This window comes from Mastigoproctus giganteus, chromosome 1 (genome assembly GCF_048544385.1).
Source record: "Mastigoproctus giganteus isolate SK-2022 chromosome 1, ASM4854438v1, whole genome shotgun sequence".
NCBI classification, from domain to species: Eukaryota; Metazoa; Arthropoda; class Arachnida; order Uropygi; family Thelyphonidae; genus Mastigoproctus; species Mastigoproctus giganteus.
Window position 1 is genome coordinate 39361569 of NC_143575.1, and position 23676 is coordinate 39385244.

Genomic DNA, 23676 nt, shown 5'->3' on the forward strand with positions numbered 1-23676 from the left:
TTTTTTTTTTTTTTTACTCATTACTTATTTGATAGCATCGACATTGAAAGAGTTGTGGAAAATATCTATAGTATTAAAATAAGTTTATTTAATAAATTAAACATTTTAATATTCCAGAATGGAATACTAAGAAGTTAACAGTGTGTACAATAAAATATTACATTAACTTTCTCTAATTATTTATATTAAAATAAAAATATCAATGTATACATATATAAGAATAAATTAATGAAGAACTAGTCTTCCTTTTCTATCAAAGCCAGCTTTCTGACTTCCATTTTTGACACTAAACCCCTCAACATGAGCATTCACACGCTTTTCTCCTCTCCGAACAAAGAAATATCTGTCTGGATTACATCCAGCTGCCATATAGATGAATGGCGTTGATACAGAAATTGTTCCAATTGTTGGTGAGGTCCGCAATACCCGTCGTCCATAATTGCGAGAAACCCTCACATCTCCCCACTGATTTTGCTTGATTCTTACACCACCCACTGCCCACACTTCATCTCCATTATCATAAAATCGATATGTTGCACATGCAAGTGTAAGAAGACATTCATCGTAAGCCTGTTGGCCATAGAAGGAATTTGTATAAAACACATCCAGTGAAAAATCATGTTGTAAGTTACGGAATCTTTCTGTTGTAGACTTTGTTCCGGATGCATCTACTAAGTAAGCTAAACTGTGCTCTGAAGATGTAAAAGTGATTCCGCGTCTTGTTATTTTAGCTAGTCGATTACCAGTTTCCATGTGAACATTAATGCCGTCCTGTAGCATTTTCCCGCTTGGATGTATAATACAGCTTTTATCACCAACTGCATTCATTGCAGCAATGCATCTTCCAGGAAAGTTGCTAAGGTATATAGCTTTGTCAACTGTAATATCTACACGAACACAGTGTCTCAAAAGAATTGCGATTGTCCCACATGGAGTAATAACCAGGTTGTTATGAGAGAATTGTGTAGAAGAGTCTTGACTTAATATTTCCTCATCATAGTTCTGTTCTCCAATGTATTGTGGAGCTCCAAAAGTGGTAAGAATAGGTGCACCAAATATATCAAGGTACTGGTAAGTATGAAGACGATTGTCCCAAACATTCTGTATCACAAGTTCTTGAGGATTCCGTATGCATTCATTGAGTGTGTTCATAAACATATAACTATAATAATAATAAGGGTTAACAACAATATTTCCTTGATCATCACTGTAAGAAGATGGCAAGTATAAAGGAGCATACAAATCTGAATTGATTGCTGACCATGTCTCTTCAGATGCTTGAAAAGAAACTTCATCGAAACTTTGAAGATCTTCAATTCCAGCTTGATCAGAATCATCACGGACACAACATGTGTAGTTATACCTTTGCCTTCTTATTCCAGTTACACCTGCAGAAACATTCTAAAATAAAAGAATAAATATATAGTAAACAAAGGAGGAAAGGTTCATTTAATTGTCAATATTTTAAGATCCCAACAAATTTTAAAGTGATGCAGTTATTTTAGAATTTAAAAGGAAATTGCTTTGCATGATAGGGTAAATATTTTTCAAAAATTTAATATTAGTTAACTGAACGTTGACATTATATACAATTAAGTTTTTTTCTGTGGATTCAGATATGACATGCAATATAGGCATAACAAGCTGCAACCCATTGGACCATGACTATACTATAAGCATAAAATTTTTATTGGCTTATCCTTATTTTCCTAAACTAACTGGATTTAATAGTTTCATTAAGAAGAGTTAAGTTAGGGAAAATAAGAAATGGGGGAAAATTCATTGCCAGTATCAGTTACATCAGTATCTAGAATGTTTTTGGAACCATTTCCTCATGGAAAATTATCACAGACCCTTGCTTTGATATAGAGGTTGGTTTTTGGCAAAGTTATATTGCTGTTGCTTCTGTTCTAATTAGCAAATGTTGAACAGGAGCACTAGTGAAGCATTTATTGCTATTAATATCTCAGATGCTTTATTTTTGTACAGAGTTCAGCTTTTGTTATTGTTATTTTTACCTGATATTAAAGTGGTAAAAGTTTCAAAAATGTTCTCAAGGCCTTTCAGTGAATTTCTCTCCTCCCCTTCTTACAATTTGTGCCAAGAGTTTATTTCTCAGCAAAATGTATCGTGTTCATTTTGGTTTATAAATGCCAATTCAATGAACTTTTGTTTTAAGCTCTATAGTTCTCAGAAAGAATACTAGCTTTATGTTAGCTAAAATGGGAAAAAACACCCAGCTGTTGATCATTAAAACACCTATGGTAGCTGTCATCAGATAGTTACATAACCAATTGTGCAAGGTTGTGGTCAAGTTTTTGCAGTGGTACTCTTGCTAATAGTTTAAAATGAGAACTATACCCAGCTTGGTTGTGATTAGTGAAGGCTAATGTCAGCTATACTACATGAGAAATCATGCCAAATCTACCACAAAGTTTACCAGTGGTAAAAGATCCACAACAGATACTACTAAGATTTTTAGAAATAAAAGGGTGACTTTCAAATATTTGCCCTCATTTCTTTCATTGACCTAACTTATCTTAACAAAATTGTTACATAGTTAGGTTCAGATGTGAATCAAGTTATAAAATTTTATTTCTAATTTGTAGTTAAAAAAGATTGTGCTCATGAAAGTGTGCTGCATGTCATACTGAATACATCTCTGAAAGACCACATAGTAGTAACCTGCTGCCTTGAAATACTAGGTGTACATGATATCAAATTGTCTTTAGAGGATGTGGCTGAGACTGTTCTAGTCCTGGGGCACGAGTTATAATCTTGAGATTTGTTGTGGTTTCCCTTACTTCTGAGGTGGCTTAAGCAGCAGATTGGGTGCACCAGTCTACTTAGCTTGGTGGTTGCTTGGCAGAACCAGCATTAGGCTTGTGTAACCAACACAGTTGCACCCTGTGGAGCATTATATAAAGTTAATGTTTACTTAATTTTGAAATTGACTAAGAAGGTTTGCATTGCACCTTGCAGGGCTTCGTGCTGACTCTGTTGCTTGGTACTTTTGTGCTGGTTTGACTGATTGTAGAATGCTATTGGGCTTTGTTGCTTACCTGCCTGCTTAGAGAACCATAGTTGACATCACCTTTTGCCTTGTTTGTTTTTCTTTCTCATTGTCTACTACTTATAGATCGAGGATCTCTTAATATGCTTTAACTCATAAAGTAAGAATTCGTACGTAATTTACATTAACATATCATTTAAAGATTATAAAGTTTGAATAAGCATTGGTGCTAAAATCAATTAAATATAATACAGTGGAGCTTGGATAATTTGAAATTGCATAATTCAAAATATTGTTTACTTTAAATTATTTTTCTGTCCCTTGAACTTCCTATTCTATATGTAAGAAATTTATCTTTTATTCGAAGTCAGTCATACGGTTTTTAAATGAGAAATTTGCTTCACCATTCTTATTTGCCATTTATGAATTTTTCTTTAAAATAAACACATGTCAACTAGGAGAACATTGTTACGATGATTTCTATTGCCATCTATGCTTTAGCGATCATCATGCCTGACGTAGCCCAGTGGTCAGGAGCGAGAGTGCATAGCACGCGTTCCTTAAGTGGACCGGGGTTCGAGCCCGTGACTACTAAATACGATAAATATTTGTATTGACGATTTATTGTAAACTCTACTGACTTGGTTGTCGTGCCACAGTATAAACAGAAAATTTATTTATTTATAACAGTATTCCCTGGAGTTGAATGTACTGCTGGTAAATATGTCTAAATGCATTACATATACAAGCGTAACATTCACCAAAAAAAGTAAAGTGATTATTGAAGTAGAAAAGGGAATAAAGAGAAAGTCTGACATTGCTAAATAATATGGAATTCTGACAAACATGCTGTCTGCTTATTTGAAAAACAAAGAGAAGGTAGTAATGGAATAACAGAATTCACAGGGTGGACAAAGAAAACAACTGAGAGGGCCAGTCTTCCTCAAGTTGATGAGTATATATTTAAAGTGATTTAAGCAGATAAGTGACAAGAACATTCCATTGGAGGGGCCAATGATAAGGGCAAAAGCAGTGGATTTTGCTAAAATTGGGGTTGAATAATTTTAAAGAAAGTTTGGGATGGCTGGTAGCAGAGGCGGACTGGTCATAAGATTTACCGAGGAAACCCTGGTGGGCTTCTGGCCATAAACACTAGTATAAGGCCACCAAGTTTTTTCTGGTAAGAATTTTTGACACAGTCTGCCTCTGGCTGGTAAGATTTAAAGAAAGAAACATTACATGTTTTTTTGTGATAGTGCTTCAGTGGTTGAAGGAGCAGCAAATGATTATATTAATAGTCTCCCATATAAACTAATGAAGTACGAATCGAGATGTTTTTAACATTGATGAAACTGGTATATTTTTTAAGTGCACATCAGACAAAGTATAGTAAAGAAAGAGTGACAATTCTGGTTGGAGTGAATATTGATGGCTCAGAAAAACTGCCACTGTTAATGATTGGAAAATTGGCAAAACCTAGACGCTTAAAAAAAGTTAAAAGCCCACCGGTGCAGTAAGAGTGACAAAAAGGCCTGGATAATGAGTGAGGCCTTTAAAGGTTGGCTTGTTAAATTGGACAAAACATTCTCTACTAAAAATAGGCAAATCCTGTTTTTTCTTGATGACTGTACTGCTCACAGCAGTATCCCTCATTTGAAGGTAATTGGAGTAATCTTTTTACCACCAAATATGACCTCTGTAGTTGCAGCCAAAGGGTCTGGGGTGATTTGGAATTTGAACCACATTTATCATGGGCTGGTAGTGGCAAAAATTGTAGTTAACATTTCTTCAAAATTAATCTCATGGATGATCACAGAAACTTGTTAAGCCAGAAACCATTGCAAACTGCTTTCATAAAGCTGAGTTCAAGCATTCTTTACAAAATGAAGACATGGTAGCTGATTTGTCTGTAGATGTTCTGATCCCAGAGCCTGAAGAATGGAAGCAGCTGAAAACAGATATTTCATATGAAATATACACTTTTTTTTTTTTTTTTTTTAATGAAAACTCCAAACACGAAGGGTATCAAAACCTATAGTACTTAGTACCGTGCATGGGTTGAAGGAGAAGTAGGGGGGGGGTGTCGGAAACTTTGCTCTAGAGACTAAACATGGGTTTCACCACTTCAAGCCTCCAAATAACACTGAGTGATCACTGAATATTTCATATGAAATATACACTGAGTGATCACTGAATTATGACCACCTACCTAATACTTCATAGGTCCTTTTGCCCTCAGTACAGCAGCTATTTGACGTGGCATTTCAACAAGATGTTTGAAGCATTCAGGAGGTATGGCCAACCAAGCTGTGTGTAATACAGTCAGCAATGCAGGTATAATTGGAGTATCCAGACGCCTGATATGCCTTTCCATAGTGTCCCACAAGTGCTCTATGGGGTTGATATCGGTGGAGTTTGGAGGCCAATCAATATGCTGGAAGTCAGAACTGTGTTCTTCAAACCATTCCTGCACAAGTGCCCAATGGCTTGGCGAATTGTCATCTTGGAAGACCCCATCACCATCTGGGAAATGGTGTACGCAGTCAGTAAGCAGTTGACGATAGCGGAGACCACTGATACGCTGTTCCACATGCACCAGGGGTCCATGTTCCTGCCAGTGAAACATGCCCCACACCACACAACTGCCCGCACTTTTGACACCATGCGTGACGGATCAAGAGCCCCATGTTGTTGACGCCAAATCTGTACACGACCATCCACGGTGTGGAGTATATAACATGACTTATCCAATCAGCATATCTTCTTCCAGTCTTCTAACATCCAAATTGAATTCTCTTTGCGCCGATAAACCTTAGTTAGGAGAGGATGCCATAGGGGGGGTCATTTGCTGGTATAGCCCATGCGTGTAATGCATGGTCATGTCAGATATTGTTCTGGATTGGTTCATGTTGTATTGGGTAGTCAACTGTTCAATAGTGCTGCGCCTGTACGAGCCGTCAGACCCAGCACTCACCTCTGACATCAACCTTTCACTGACCTTTGCAGTTTTGCTGTTGGGTCATTGTTTGACCATTTTGACGCCAGTCCTGGTACACTCGGCGCCTCCATAGCCAGGTGGGGAGGAGCAGCAGTGTGTAGTGCACACTTCTTGATTAGACCGGGGTTAGAGCCCATCACCACCAAATACGGAGGAGGATGTGGAAAGGTCAGGGAATGACCACTGCATATCCTGGAGCAATATGGCCTTAGTTGCTAATGCTCCTAAAAACCAAATAACAAACAAACATAACAAACCTGGTACACTTTAACTACGGTTGCTCTCGAACATACCACCAGTTCAGCCGTTTGGGAAATCACGGCACCAGCTCATCGAGCACCCACAATCTGTCCTTTATCAAAGTGATAAATCCTTCCTTTTACCCATCGCGCTCGGAATTTTACTACCTACTGAACCACTGACACCTTATCAATGCTACGTAGATCGACTAACTCTGTACTCTAGTACCTCGCATGGTCAGCTCCTCCGTGGGCAGGAGCAGCAGTTTGTAGCACATGCTTCTTGATTAGACCGGGGTTTGAACCTGTGACCACCAAATATGGAGGATGCGGAAAGGTCGGGGTATGACCACTGCATATCCCTGGAGCAATATGGCCTTAGTTGCTAATGCTCCTAAAAACCAAATAACAACATAACATAACCTCACATGGTCAATGGGTCTCATTCAGTTTTCATAGGGGTGGCTATAATTCAGTGATCACTCAGTGTATGTTAATGCTGAAGATGTGGCTACATTTGGAAAACTTACGAAAGCCAAGATGAATCGTCAGAAGAGGATGAAGAGTGTTTTTGTGGAAGAATTGATGCCAGTGAAGCAAATAAAATGCTTGAACAGTTAAGCAGATTTGTAGAAGCACAGGACAACATGAACATTAAAATTTTTCAGTCTCTGAACGAACTAAATTTTGTATTGGATTTAAAAAGGAACAAAACCAGACAAAAATTACAACAGCTTTTTTAAGTAAATTTTTGTAAAGGTATGTACAGTACAACATCTGTTATGTATTACTGGTTCCCCCCCTCTCTCTCTTCCATTAGCTTTCAGAATAAATCTTACCATATTTTCGATGACAGTGAAAGGAAAAAAATACAGTATCATTTACAATTCAAACGCCATTAGGTTTGCTGTGAATTTTGAACCCCCATTCATATTGTGAAACAAACCTCCTGAACATTTATGTAGCTTTGTAGAATATGTGTAACTACAGGACAATGTGTATATCATACATTGGTTAGAAAGTGAATTAGTTTTTTTCAAACATCACTACCAAGTTCCAAAACTCTTCCAAAGTAAAGAAAGTTACACTATTCAGTGCTAGCTTTCTGCCACCCAAGAAGTGTCAGCAATTAGCAACCAGCTGTTAATTTCCTATCAGCACTAAACAATAGTTTGGAAACTACTTTACAATATAAACAGTTATTTTTAGATTAATTACAATTCCATACTCAAGGCAGTGTGGGAACATAGACATGTCAAGTGTCTGCTTGTGGGGGGGGGTGAAAAATTGCATTTATTTGTGCTTTTCTGGGGAAAAAAAATGCATTTCTGAATATGTAACAGATAGCTGCTTACACAAAATGTAAGTATTGCATTGCTAAATTTCTAATAGAAATCGCGTTCATGATATTCTTATTATGCCAAGTTTAGGGTAAGATAAATTAACATACTTAGTAAAACAGAGGAGGGGGATGGGATAATTGGAAATAATTTTGATGCCCCTTCAACTTCAAATTATCCGATCTCCACAGTATTAATAGTGCACTTTAAGCATGTTAGGGATCCAGTTAATTTAATTAACTAGTTTTGCAAACACTAGTTCAGACACAATGATGTGTGCATAAACTATACTGTGAACTTGTATTGAATTCGGGGAAAAAATTATTTTCTTGAGATTCATATAACGTACATATTAGAATTTTCTTTGAGGAGTTCTAAAAAAACCATGGTACAAGCAGAAGTTAGAGAGCATACTTTTTTTTAAAAAAATTCATTTATGAATTTCCTGTTGAATAAGATGAAAATGTGCTACAAAGTTGCAACATCTCATGATTTTGTGCTTTTTATCAGTGGGTTACTGGTAAAAATTAGGAAAAGCCATAATTATTCTACAATTAATGAGCTTATGCTTTTAGACTGCAGTTTGGGAGCAATGTGACACAGTATGCTTGTGTATTATACTGGCCAACATGTTAGATGCCATGTAGAACATCTGCCTGGAGAATATAGTGATTTTGCCACTTGTCATTTAGAAAGATGTGGGTTTCAATCCTCTCAGACTGGAGAAATTTTTAAAGGTCACTTCAGTCGATGCTGTAGTGAACTTGGGTGGAGGGACTACGGTCCATCGTGTGAGATATTTTGGCCGTGAACTTGTACAGGTGTAATACACGATGGTGTTATGTGGCTTTGCACCATTTGTTGGGTTTTAGGTGCATCAGCATCTAAACCCAACAACAAATGATGCAGCTAACGAGCTCAGATATTGCTTGATACAAGAAAACTCATGGACCGAGAGTGCAATTTTGAAGTGGAAAGAAGAAAGATATCAAATTCTGTGCAGTGATTTCACAGATCATGGCAGTAATTAGGTTTTAGAGGAATGTAATGTTTAGTGGGCTCTGCTTCTAGTAGATATGTTGAAAAACCAGCAAATAAAGCACACCTAGAAAGGAAGTGGCAAAATTTAGCATTTGGACTATATAGCATTAGCCAAGGTATTGCAAATGATCACTGTTTTAAACCAGAGATGGTATGTAATTAACTATTTTGTTTTATAATTTGAATTATTCAAGTTATTGGTGAACTTTTAATTTGTCATCATTTAATCCTTGTAAGCTAAATCTGATCAATTTGAAATTTTCTTTTTCTTCTGCACCATACTATTATGTTTTCTTGCCTCCAGAGGCATAAGTGAGCAATATAACATCATTCAATTTCAGTAGAAGAATAAAGCACTCAACCTGCATTTCTTATGTGAAAGAATTTTATTTTTATTTTTCAATACAGTAATAAACTGATTTGCAGGTGTTTATTTTGATTTCTTTACACACTTGCAAATTAGCTGGCAAAACAAGATCACAAATAGATACTGCTACAACAAGACCTTTATGGTTAACTCAGTTGGTTGGTAACAGTAATTGAAATAACAGGATACTGATAAACAGGAACGATCTTTAGTTTTATGTCCCCAAAACAGCAGACATTACCATATAGGTTATGTATAAAGACTAAATACATTTGTAAGGATACATTGTGACTTTCATAGGAGTTCTTTCCCCTGGTATAATGATGACAACTCAGTTATGAAGTATAATTCCACAATACAACACCAGGATACCCGCCTTCTCACCGAAGAGAAGCCAAATAGTCTTGAAGTCTGGGTTGTGGTGTCTGCCAAGAATAAGTAACAATAGTCTTCTCCATTAGTGAAGAGTTGCTTATTCGTGGTAGTGCAATATCACGGCAACTCATCGTGAAGGTATTCACAATATGAGATATACTAAAATGATGCACTTGCACTAACCTGTATGTCATTAACCTTTTATGCGGGTTGAGGCCTTAGCCCTAAAATGCTTTAATCATATGTTGGTTTCACAAGAAGTAGAAGACACTGGCAGTCATTTTGCTGTATAATGAATGGCTTCTTTGGTAACATCAAGAATAAAAATTACAAGGAGCTAGTTGGCAAGTTGATTGCATATTATAGAAAAATTGGATGCAGAATTTCAACCAAGCTCCATTACTTTCTCTATTATCTTAAATTTTTTTCAGACCAAATCTGGTTAATGTTAGTGAAGAACACAGATTGGGATTTCACTGAGGCATATGGTAAAGGGAGAAGTATCAAAGAAGGTGGAATCTAAAATGGTTGATTATCTGATTTTTGGATAAGATAAAGGGATTGAAGTGTACATTTTAAAGGAGGAAAAAATTTTATTAATCCAAGGAGAGTTTCTACTTTTTAATTTAGTTTTTAGATTGTTTACTTGTTTCAAAGATTAATACTATTCTGTACACAAGTTAATCAATTTTAATAAATCTGGTATAGCATTAGTGAACCAAGGTCATATTTGGAATTGGAATACCCAAATTCATAAAGAAACACTATGGGAAAAAATGCATTTATCAGAACTTTTTTGAAAATTTGTTATATATACTTCTTAATGATCCATAACAGTATCTTTTGCAAACTCCATATAATTGTCTTATAATAATACTCTTCCAGAAAAGATTAAATTGCAAGTGTGATGGAGAGCATGTGAATCACAAAATGTAGCTCTTTAAATATTGAACAATTGTAAGTTTTTAGCAGTAGGTTTTCAGAACATTCCATAGTAGTATAAAATTAAGTCATTTTTATATATATATGATGGAACAATATTGGTTCAGCCTAACAAAGTTTTAGACTGCTATTGGCAGTGAGGTAATAGTCACTTAATTGTGTGTGGGATTGGCATGATATCCTTGTGCATTTTCAAAAGCTTGAATATACTGTGAATGCTACTTTGTATTTTTGGGTGAGAACTTCTTGTTTATCATATTTACAAAATTTGATAAATAATAGGACGACTTTGTGTTTAGTGATTATATTGAAAATTAAATGCTATGTTAAGGTAAGTTCCTTACCTGTTTATTTTTCTCCTTTATAACTTGCTAGCTCCTACTCACATATACAGGCAATCCCCGTACAACGTGGTTTCATTCTAACACGATTGATAAATTGTGGCAATCCTTGCATAGCACAATTAAAAAGTATGGTTTTGCTTTGCTCTATTGTGGTAAACCTCGCATAACACGATATTTTTGAGTTTTTGTTTGGGGAAACCCTGCTATGTTGGATACCATTTTTCAACTTTTTTTTTTTTTTTTTTTTAAACTCTCATTGGTGACTTGCTAGTTATGGGGGGGGAGAATATATATATATATATATATATATATATATATATATATATATATATTGGGAAATCCCTATGTTAGGTTCTATGCTATTGAACTTTTGCTTGTTTGAGACCATAAAAATTTGCTCTATTAGTTTGAAGCATGCAGTTTGTGACTTTTAAGGTTTTTGTAAGGTTATTTTGGTTTTCATTTGATCATTTATAAATTTTTCCAGATATGTATTGCTAAACTTTGTTTTTAAGAACCATATTTGGAATGATTTCTTTGTTGTGAATTAAATTCCAGCCCTAGATTATGCCTAAGAAAGTAAAAAAAAAACCCTCAAAAGAAACTTTTTCTCTAGAATTAGAATCAAAGATCCAAATTTTGGAAAAATCTTAAAAACAGGGAAAGGTATCATACGTTGCAAAAAGTTTAAATTTAAATGTAGCAACAATCGAGACCATAAAGAAAAATGAACTGAAAATTAGAACTGCTGTTGCTGTAGGATCTTTCTGCAAATATGACAGCTTGTCCCCGAGCACTAATACTTGAGAAAATGGAAAAAGTACTCAGTGCTTGAATATTACTATTTTTAATAAAAATTAAGTTTCTGGTAGTTATTTAAAAAAAAAAAAAAAAGCAAAGCATATTTTTGTTAGCTTTTGCAACATAACCCCCCCCCCCCTTTTTGTACTGATTATTAGTCCCGTTTAACACTGTTTTGTACTATACGAGATTTTATAGGAACCTAACTACCATGTTATATGAGGGTTACCTGTATATATAAATTTTTAATATCTGATTTTAATGAAATCTTATATCTGATATCTTAATATCTGATTTTAATGAAATAGTGAAATCTTTATGTGCAGATAAACTGAATTAATAACAGGGCAACCATTTTTAAAGTATAAGGTTCTAAAGAATTAAGTTTTTGTATCTTGAGTATTTTGAGAATTAGAATTAAAATTGAAGTTCTGTTGCTAGTAAAAATATATTTCTAGAATTTACCCTAAATTTATTATACTAGCACAGTGGTTTTCAACCAGGGAGCAGCAACAACATTCCAGGGGTGCCACGTAATTTGCGTTTAAGTTACTTGAACCTAGTTTTAAGTATTTATTTCATTATAAAGAGGTACGTCCTTATAATTATTATTATAATAACTATCATATATATACATATATATATATATATATAGAGAGAGAATATCAGATCTAACAGGCAGAAAATTGAGTAGAGGTGCCACAAAATAAAATAAATTACTTAAGGGTGCCATTATTAAAAAAAGGTCGAAAACCACTGTACTAGCACTACAGTACAGTTTCTAATATAAAGTGGCGAGGCAGACACTGCCTCGCCACTTTATATTAGAACTATGAAGTTTTGGCTATATCCAAAATATATAAATTGAAGAGAACACGTGGCATCAATTTACACATGCACTGGTAGTGCACTTTAAAGCCGTGTGACCTAGCTATTGCCCAAATTAGTCTGCCAGAAATTGGGAACAACAGTATCTCACAGACTTACAAAGAAATATTATTCATCCTTATTTAGCAATTGCTACAGAGAAAAGATAATAGAACTTGTATTCAAAAACTAGTGTCATTATCTCTAACAAATGGAAAAATGGAAGATGACAAAGTGGTATGTTTGTTTCTGAAGCAGATTATCAAGTGTAATCATTACCAAATAGAACAATTAACCTCTACATTTAGTGCAGGAAGATCATAGGCATCATTACTGAAACACGAAGAATCCTACAGGGGGGGGGGGGTAGGAGTCCTTTGCAGATGCCCCTGACTCAGATACCAGGCATAAAACAAGGAGAGAATGGATTCAGGAGGCAGCTGTGGTCTAGTGATGAATTCCACTAAATTACAATTTTCAGCACTTATGAAAGAATTCACATAAACTAAACCACATCCAGCACTTGAATAATCGTATTGTTTACTGATGATACAGGCTGCTGGATGCAGTACAGCGTATATGTAGTATACACTTGAGCACCTGATTTCATTGGAGTTCACTAGAAATGCGTAAAGCATACTAATTATTCTTGTGGATCAGGCACACCCAACAATGTTGCATGTTTACACCTATGGACAGTAGCACATTCGAGATATTGGAGGTAATGTGGAAAATTTACTCCGTACCATGTGTCATGTTTAAGCAGTGATTCAGCCCAATGGCAGGCAACACATATAGTAGCATTAGTATTTTTTTAGTGTAGAAATTGTAATCATAACCAAGTCACTTCTAATGCTGCTTCTTAAGTTTACATTACCTTCTGTATCTATTTTGCCACTAAATTTAAATTTCATTTTGCTTTATTTATTATACACTATTTTAAACCAATAGTGTACAGTAAATAAAGTAGTAACATGACTTTTCATTTTCAAATTATCTTTACTAGTGCATAAAAAATAATTGGGAATTCAATAATTAAATTTACCTCCATCTTTTGTAGAGATGACAATCAAGAATTTATTTTACCTTAAGAAATGGCAGGGTGCCATTGAGGACAACCTAAAAAAAAAAAGAAAGTTATGAATTTTAAAATTTCCACATATTTCAATTCAGTGGAATATAACAGTGGCAAAACTACCATACTGCCAGGTCCACCACTATATGTGGTGATGAATCAGGACCCGGTGGTTGGTTTGGTATGATTGCTAAAGAGCTCAGTGGAGTACCTGCTGAATAATATTGGAGGGGAGGAGAGCAATTAATAGTTTTGCCTCTGAAATATAACAAACAGTTTTGAATTGTATATCTATCACCAAACAATTAAAAAAAAAGTTATTATAGCAAATCAGTTTTACTATTAAATGATCCATTAGTTTTGATCCTCTAAAAGGCTTTTAAGACTCCAATCCTTGAGAAGTGTCAAGGATATTCTGTTCCTGAATTATGACTAAAAAGGCCAATGCACATTGCGGTGTCAGCTTGGGCTCCCCTCCCTTACTTGGAAATCTGTTCTTGAAGCTGATATCCTAAGTATACCTATGATCTGTGTGGGCAAATTTTTAACAAATTATATTGGCAGCAATTTGTTGAACTTTGCTTACATGTTTACTTTTATGGCTAGCACAGCAGTTAATGGTCAACTACCCATTGCACAACACTGTTAAAATTACAAATTTCTATATAACTATTCTGCAACCATCTTGCACAACACTGTTAAAATTACAATCTTTTTTAAAATTTAAATTTGTTCTCTCGTTGGAAAGAGTAAAGGTGCTATCATTAGTTTCTTTAAACCTGTTTAAAGCCTTACCCATTAAAATAATATGAGCTGATCTTGCAAGCAGAAAGATATATATTTTGGTGTATCAAATATGCCCTTGCATATCATCACTTTCAGAATGTGCTCAATGCAAAGTGCTTACATCTTGGAAATGTATTAAAGATCCAGTGTGTATTATATTGTAGTACCATGTATGTTGTGCAAAATTCTGTAATGAAAATAGATCTTATCTAGTATACTGTATGAAAGCACCTAGGTGTGAATCCCAGGCCAGGTTATATAACCGATAACAATTCCATTCTTTTATTAATGAGCAATACCAGGTGTTAGCTGATTTTTGCATCATCTACTGTCCTGCTTAGCAAGACATGGGGTATTCAAAAATGACTCCAGGGCAAAATGCTTGTGTTTTCTTATCTGTTCCTATCACTTCTATTTGGTATGTGCATTTGAACATTTCAGTGCAAATATTCAAAAGCACATACCAGTACTTGATAGAACAAGATCTTTAACATTTCAAGCAGAGAGATTTAAAATCAGCTACTCCTCTAGATGGCAATGTTACATACACTTTTTAAGACTACATAAAACTGAAGATTGATGTTGGAAAAACAATCTCATGAAAAAAGAACTGAATTGAAGCCGACTAATGTTTTTGCTTTCTGAATTAGTCATCAAATAAACATGCCATCTACCAGATGTGTAAGTATAAGAAAGATGCCAAAACTGTTGTTTTTAGGGTGTACTTTTCCTGTCTAAAAACAATTAAATTTTGATCACTGACTCTGAAGAATCAGCAACATGGCAGGATAGTTTGAAAAGGTAAGAATTTGACTTTTATAAACATCAGTTCTGTATTCAATCAGGAACCCGCTACTGGATGGAAGGGACACAAGTAGGATGTTCCGGGAGCTAAGCAGGATTGATTCATGGTGTAAAGGGGATGAGGTTGCAACTATTATAAACATCAAATCTGTATTCAATCAGGAACCCACAACTGGATGGAAAGGACACATCAAGTAGGATGTTCCAAGAGCAGGGATGACTCATGGCAGAGAGTGAGGTTGCAACTTGGGTTGATTTTTGATATTATCTACTTTGAAAATTCGTTACCTATTACGGTTATAGGTAATATTCTTAAATTTAAACCATAGACTGCGCGGAGTCTGTAGCCAAGTGGTCATGAGCGGCAGTGCAGTAGCACACGCTCTTTCGGTAGACCAATGTTCAAGCCCCGACTGCTGAATATGGTCGATCTGCCAACCTGCACTGGACCAGCGTGGCAGATTATGGTCCATTTCCCTCAGCTGAATTGTTGAGGAGGCTTCCATCCTGCAGTGGGTTGATAATGGCTGCACTTTACCTTTTACTCATAAGAGTTGCTGTGATCACATAATTTTACTTCTATTGCCATTAGCCATCTAAAAAGAATGATAAAATGTGATCGTGATCTGTCTAAAAAGGATTTGCTGAATGAGTAGCAAAAGTTTCTGCTGCCTACGCGAGCTGTGTTGCTTTGTTCATTCCAGTATGCCTAGACTTCAAAATACCATTGAACATAGATCGTAACATGTGGCACAGGCTAACTGCAACAAATGAAGATCACAAAATTACATTATTGCATGCACCATGGAGTTTCTACATTTTATAAGAATTTGAGTGAGTCATTTCCAGTAGTTGTGAATGGCTATAGTGGCTGTTGGAGCATCAAAATGTACTGTTTCTCCAATTAGCCCAGAATTTTTGCATATACCATTGTGGGTACTATAGGGGTATGTAAACATTTTTGGGCCTTTCCCATGCCATGTGAAAAAGGTCACGTTAGATTTCTTCACGTTAGAAATACTTCATCTTTTTTTCATACAGTGGACATTTTCTTGAGGGTATCATGGACCACTTGATATTGGAATTTTTCATCCAGTAGAATGGGCAAATATAGAATATGTGCAATTTTCAGACTACACGGACAAAAGTGTAAATATAAGTTCTTAGTCCTCTGGAAGATTTTCAAACTGGTGCCATACAAATGTCTAACTCTTCAGGAGGCCCTTCCCACAGTGATCTGGCACTATGGCAATTTAACCCTTTGGAAAATTCAAACGGTACAACTGCTTTTACTAACTACTGATTTCAAATATGAACAATTAATTTTTGCATGTGTGCATTTTTCTTATTTTTTTTTTTTTTCCTTATGAATTTACTAGTGATGCTCTTCAGGAACAGGCTGGATGTTGGAAAATATTCCCAACAGGAAGATTTAATGAATAACCTGGGTGTCTCTTGTCAATATATTTTAAGAGCATGGAGAAAGGTCAAGAGTAGACTTGGTATTGAGTAATTCTGAATTTAATGTAGGGGAGGCATTAAGTGAGAGGTCGCTTTTTTCTCCCCCTGCCTCTTTAAAGGTTGCTAAAATTCTCAAAGAAGAAAAAGAAGGGCGTTTAAAACTCACTAAATTTATTAATCTTTCTGAAAGTTCACCCAGATTTTTGTTTGAAGAAATCCAAGTAGAATGCGTGTAATATTGATTGACATTATATCCCATTTTCCCATAATTTTCTATCACCTGTCAACCAATTAAAAAGAAAAAAAATTGCATGGCGAAAAGGCTGCCAGGCATTTCACTTAATGTCAATGGTATTACCTTTGAGTTCTGAAGTCGACTGGCATACCACGCCTTTGACTTCTGCATCAAACAAGCCCTGGCAGGTAGAACAATGCATATAATCACTAACTCCCCCCCACACGCCTAATGGAAAGTTCCCGGGATTGAAATCCCATGAATGCAGAGACTTATTGACTTTTTCACATTAGTGTGGGCGAGGTTTGCATTGATTTTTTTCTCAAGAAAAGGTTTATCGTCCATCAACACAGACTACATGCAATTTACAAACAGTATGCTATTGCCTCAATTGTGTCTAACATGCATCAGGCAATTTTGTTTCATGGAACTGAGGGCTTGTTGACTATTATGCTATTCCAAGTATAGCCAGGCTGCACACCATTCTCCAGTATTGCTGTCACAGTAGAGAAAGCAGAGAGAACTTAGTGAAACTGCCTTGGAAACGCAGAAGGAACGGCATCGTCTTGTAGTCCCCCACATCCCATTTATACTGGCTATTTATCTTCTCTAACACATTTCCGTATTCTTTAATATGAACAGGAATCGATGGTGTATAGTCCCATTGGGAAACAACACAGTTGCAAACGTAAAATGAATATGAAATAATTTCTCCATAAATACCAGTCAAAACAATAGCAGTGGGTTTTTGCGTATTTTTAAAAACACAAAGACGCAAAAACCAGAATGTGCAACATGAATCGATGGGTTTGTGTTCCCACTGAAGGCAGTCAAATCAAAATAATTGAAGATTTCTCTGGCGCCTCCGTAGCCAGGTGGGAAGGAGCAGCAGTGCCTAGTACACGCTTCTTGATTAGACCGGGGTCGAACCCTTCACCAAATACGGAGGATGCGGAAAGGTCAGGGAATGACCACCGCATATCCCGGAGCAATATGGCCTTAGTTGCTAATGCTCCTAAAAAAAAAAACCAAAAATAAATTGAAGATTTCTGCGACTTTAAAAACATGCATATGTAATATGTCTTATTCTGTATGTAGAAGTCTTGCAGATGAGATCTGCACTGGATTTAATTATATCAAGTTTACTCATCTAATTCTTCTGATTACCGAAATGTGTTCCTTTATTCGAACAGCTTGCTCAGGCTCACACAGTGCCGCATTAAGGCACGAGCTAGCAGGGCCCTTTTCCAGGGCACCAAATTTTACAAATCATGAGATATATATATATATCAGTAAAAGGGCGCCAAAAAATCTTTCTGGTCGTGGTGTGGAAATACCTTGGTCCAGGCCTGGATCCACGTTTATCATCCATTTATAAATACCTTTGGAAAGTGAATTAGGAATGTGTTCATTCTGTGACGTCGAAGCAGTAGATGATACGTTGTGATACACTAGATTTTCGATTCGTAGACTTAAATTTTGATATATTCTCCACGCAAACCCATAACCATATGTCTGCAGAATTGTGTTCCTAGACTGAATTGGGTGTTGTGCGGGCTGAATAACTCGCTAGGAACCTCTATTCCCGTGAATTCGGATAACTACAGCTTCGATTGAAGAGGATTTGAAATTTATCCTGTCCTCGATGGGAACCGAAACCAGACCTGTCCAAATGAGTGCTCCAGACAGTGGTGTTGTAGTAGAGTTTAAGGAGCATCAGAAACTAAGGCCATATGTTTCCTGTATACTGTCTGTAAATTGCGTGTTCTCAGGTAGTTTTTCTGTTGCTGGAAGAAAAACCATGCATATGCTTGAGACCGATTGACTCAGCCACGTTGTGAAAAAGGCCCATAAAAATTCCTCACGTCATCGACGGCACTCGAACTCAAGCTGTCAACTTCTACGACAGGTGGAAGTTGGTTCCAGCAATTAACCATCCGCTGGCTAAAAGAAAACTTTCGCGCATCTATTCTACAACTGTCTTTCCTTAATTTCAAATGTCCCTCAGGTGACTAATATGGGCAAGAGGAAGAATCCCGTCAGCATTGAGCTTGCTCAAAGCATTCAAGGCCTTATCTACCTCAGTTATATCACCTCCCAGGTGCCTAGTCTCCAGACACTGCAATTTCCAGAATTTAAGCCTTTCTTCGTAAGAGCAACCTTTGTTCATTCACCAATCTCGTTGCCCTTCTCTGTACTCGTTCCAGCGGTTCTACATTCTTCCATGAGGGCGACTTTATCATACTTCACTACCTTGCTCATTCTCTGGGCTTCAACCCGATTTAGCATCTGTGGGACATGCTGGAATGAGTTGTTAGCGACACGGAAACCCCATTCAATTGGATGGTAACAGGGTCTGCATGGGCTGGAGGAGGTGCTAATCCCTGTTATGTCAGTGTACCTAATAAACTGGCTATTCTTTGTATTAGCTTAATGTTAAAAGAACTTACCGGACGCCACATGTAGACACTAGCTATATATTAAAAGAAAAATGTTTCTTATTACACCCCAAGACAGTCCTATGACAAACAACTTTATTGTTAATTCAGCCACGTGTGGCACTGAGTTAACAGTGATACAACTGCTTCATTGTTAGAATGATGCAAACATGCAGCATACTCGGCTTCAAACACGCACTACTACGACCTCAATTTATTTCAACTGAGTTTTTTTTTTTTTTTCAGAGGGCCCTACCTGGCAAGCTCAGGTGATGCCAGGGTTTGCCCCAGCCAGAGACCTTATACCCTACTTCCTAGCCTATCTCCTTGTGGTCATGGACAGACAATGGAAGGACCTTGGGTTCCCAAAGGACCCCAAGGCCGGATGAACAACAGACCGACACAAGCCTATACAGACCACACAAAATATGTCACACTATCTGGCCTTGACAAAGTTTGTTCTGTGACAGATAGTATATAGCATGAAGTTAGATAACCACCTGTGCCACTTGATCTGTAACACAAAACTAAATTATGAATTAGCGATGCAACAGCAACTATTAGCTTTGTCATAGTCTGCTTGTCAGTATGTAAACAACAAGGCCACCCTGTGAAAGCATTTTCGGTGAAATTTCGTATTGGTACTCTGGTATCCCATGGGGCTCACTAGATGAGGGTACCAGAGGATATCCCAGGGGCTCAGTGGCTTGGCACACCAAGGGTCCTGAGCTGGATATCATTATTCTTCTCTTTCTTGGTTATTCCCTTCTACTTCTATCTCTCTCTCAGGGTAATTCAGATTTTTTTTTTTAGCCTGGTGCAGCATAAGCTTCAGGCTTCCTTGCACCATGGGGCTTTTAGAGCAGAGTCCCAGGTGCAAGAATTAATTTTTAATTCCACCTGTTCTCCCTTGCTGGGACCCAGGAGAGGGGTTGTCCAAATAAGTTGCACTCGTATCACAGGCTGGCTGTGGTTCTGGGGTAATGTGCATGGATGCAAATTCGCACATTGCTAGATCAAGCAGGTACTTCTTTCAATTCCATGGTTCAGAAACTATTTGATAATTGCAAATTTTAGTGTCACATCTTTGTTGATGACACGATGTTTTTTGTGTTGGTGTAAGACCTTCTGGCCCCATTATTCCTCCGGACCTAGAGATACTGCTCTGCTGATAATGGGGTTCCTTGTACAAATTCCCCCTTTCTGGGACCTAACAGCAAACCCCCTTCCAGGGGCAGAATCTCTGCTGAAACTTGAGTATCTGGTACCCATTATGAGACCTCCACTGCTGATAACAGGATCTTTGGATTGGTGGGTAATCTCCCAAACCTGTGAACCTGCTCCCATGAATTGCTGCCCTGCAGACACTGGATCTCTTTATACTTAGTTGTGGGATCTTATATCGTGGGACATAGTTGCAAATCAATCCTCTTGAAGGGTAGGATCTTTGCTTATACAGAAAGTTCCCAACATACGTAAGAGGTATGTTCCAGGACTTCTTACGTAAGTCGAGAATGACCAATAAAATATTGCTACTATATCCCTGATGTGCCAAAATTACAAAAACCACATAATATCCTCAGAAGAATAAAGAAAAACTTATATATTTTCCAATTAATTAATTATATATTTTTATATATTAGCTATATACATAAAAAAAAAATATTTTTTTAATTAGTTCAATTAAAAACTTTAACTGGGGACAGGTGATGTTTGCCGGAGGGCACATAAGAAAAGAAAACATAAAAAGAAAGAAAAAAAAAAACGCATGTTATTGTACTGTGAAAACTGATATGTATTTCGTAGCCTTGGTTATTATAGTTGACTTCATTGGTGATGATCCCTTCACATATTCTATCTTTGTCCTTTATTATTGTGTTCACTGTTTACACTGACAAATCTAAATTCCGCGCGATACTTGTTAATGTTTGACCATTTTCATACATCCTTATTATTTTAATTTTCTGATCCAAGTCGATTGTTTTCCTTTTCTTAGTAGATTAGTAGAATAAATGACCTCTGTCATTTATTCTCGTAGTTGGCACCATGATAACGGTCTAAATGAAATTTTCTGTTAAGAACTTCACAGGGTTAAGGCGGAAACACTATTATCACCTCATGCGAGCTCACAGTTTACTAAAGCACATTTCTGGAGGTCCCTACCATAAAAAAATAAAAACAATTTGAAGTTTCCGGTTTATTGGGCTTTTCTATTAATGCAATCTAATAATAAACGAGTAGTAAATTGCATTCGCGATAATACCGATAGCTCTAATTCTGTGGATTTTACGTTGTTATGGTGAAACGTGTGTCCACTTCACTGAAATCTTCAGTCATATAAAAAAACAAATAAATTTTCAGAATCTTCTCTACATTCCTATTTTCTAAGATTCGTAAACTTTTACTCCGTGTCTCGCTTGTGCAATTTGTGCGTGCCGTGTTCGTATTTATTGATTGCTTCTTTTTTTTTTTTTTTTTTTTCTTACTGTTTTAAATTTGACAATTCTAAAAAAAAAAAAAAAAATTGAATGAAAAAAGATTTACGTAAGTCCGGAGTTACGTAACTCGGGGATCGCTGTACTTGGACTCCTCATGCCAGTGTGGGAATTCCCGTAATGGAACCTAACTACTGACGGCCACTTGTGAGGGGTAGGATCTTTATTGATGCTGGAGCTCTAACCAGCAATGCATTTCTCCAACAGAGCTGTGCTCCTGTGAACCCCTGCTTTCTCCCCACCCCTTGGTGTATAAGGCCTTGAATGGGTTGAGCACACTGAATTCTGATGGGATCCTTCCACTTGTTCAGATTACTAACCTAAGGGGGCATAAATTCAAATTGAGAAAAGACAGATGTAGAATAGATGTCGGAAATTGGCCTTTAGCCAGCGGGTGGTTAATTGCTGGAATAAACTTCCATCTGTCGTTGTGGAAGTTGATAGGTTGAATAAATTTAAGGAGGAACTGGACAGGCATTTGGAGGGAATGGTGTGAATTTTTTTTTATTTGGCTGATGCTGCATAAGCTCATACACTTGCTTTCTTGCATCACATGCCACTACTACTACACAGAGGACAACCTTGTCCCTCTGACTTTTACCTTTCTCTCTTCCCCTACAGGTGAGTGGGCACCCTCTGCATAGGCCCCCGTCTATCCGAAATTCTTTCGTTTCCGCCTTGTTTGTAGGATGCCTCCAACAATCATCCTCAACTTTTTTATTTCTTTCCACCAACTCTCTTACTGTCACCCTGTTCCTTCATTTTATTATTTGCAAAGACATGCCTCAGTCTCGCCTAAACAATTTGAGGTCTGCCACGTCAGAGCAGTAAAATAGAGGCTCAGCTCTATGTGACAGGAACGGTACTGCAAAAGTGTCTTCCATGTGATCACAGCTTCCTAGGAGCTGAGAGGCCAGGCACCCAACGTAAACAATATAACTACACACACTTTATTACACTCACAGACTGGCTTTACAGAGTATTGTAACATCACAAGAGACGCTATGCAGAGTCAAAGGTAACTTCCGGCGCCGCTAGACAAGAATACAATATATTCTCCCCCCCCCCCCAACCATATAACAAGCATATTGGGGCAAGCATTCTTTCCTACCAGTAGACAGTAATGCCCCATCCCCACACAAGTGTCGCTTCCGAGATTGGGCTAAACTACCATTCTACATAATACGAATGGTATTCCACCCCCTCTCCCCAACAACATAATAAAAATTCCGGGACAATCTTTCTTACCTTTTGTGGAAACGAACACATCCTTTTCCCAATTAGAGCCACGATTTTCCCCGATTAGAGCCACATCCAATTCAAAAGCTTTTGAATTGGATGTGGCTCTAATACACGTGACCGCTAAATACGGTTAATATTAACAGTAAAATGATCAGTGGCAAAACCTCTTGACCAATATGGTCCTGCATAAAGTTAAAATTTTTATACATAATAAACAGTGGTTCCTCCTCCCCTTTCCCTCGATATAACAAATATACCAACTGTTGACTATTATTATATTTCTAGTAAATATTTGAAAGTTTTAGAATCACTAAGATTCTTGCGCTTTATTAAACTTGTTCTAGAGCATATAGCAGGAGTTCTTATTTTTTTTGTACAGTCACAATCCTCCCAATTTTATCTCATCACATCGTCTCTCTTATTCTCGTTTCAGAATTATAAATGAAATACATCGTCACAAAATGATGTTATGGATGCATTAAAACAACTTGAAAACGAACACGTCAATAGTTCAAATTGAAAAAATGCGATAAAAAAATTGTACTAAAAAATCGCGGGTTTTTGTTAATCTGTTTCCTTAAAAAAAAAAAAAAAAAAAAAAACGTGTTTTTTTCACTTCCATGATTCAGAAACTATTTGAAAAACAAAAGGTGCAAAAGTCGGTTTTTTTTCTGTAGTTTCCTTCTTAAGAAAAAAAATTTCTTTGCAATCACAATGTTAAAAGTGAATATCACATCGTTTTAAATTTCGTTTTAGAATTTCTGTTACTTTCAGATGCTATAGTACGGAATAAAGAAAGAACGTAAATTTGAA

The 23676-nt window shown here is 36.7% G+C and overlaps 1 protein-coding gene across 1 annotated transcript in view; it reads right to left on the reverse strand.

Annotated features, from left to right (window-relative positions):
- Window positions 1-225: 225 nt before the first annotated feature.
- Window positions 226-23676, reverse strand: part of fest (wurstfest) — a 29904-nt gene continuing 6453 nt past the window's right edge. Inside the window, exon 2 of the mRNA XM_090370175.1 lies at window positions 226-1388. Within this exon, the coding sequence (XP_090226301.1) occupies window positions 226-1388 (1163 nt within the window). The remainder of the gene's footprint in view (window positions 1389-23676) is intronic.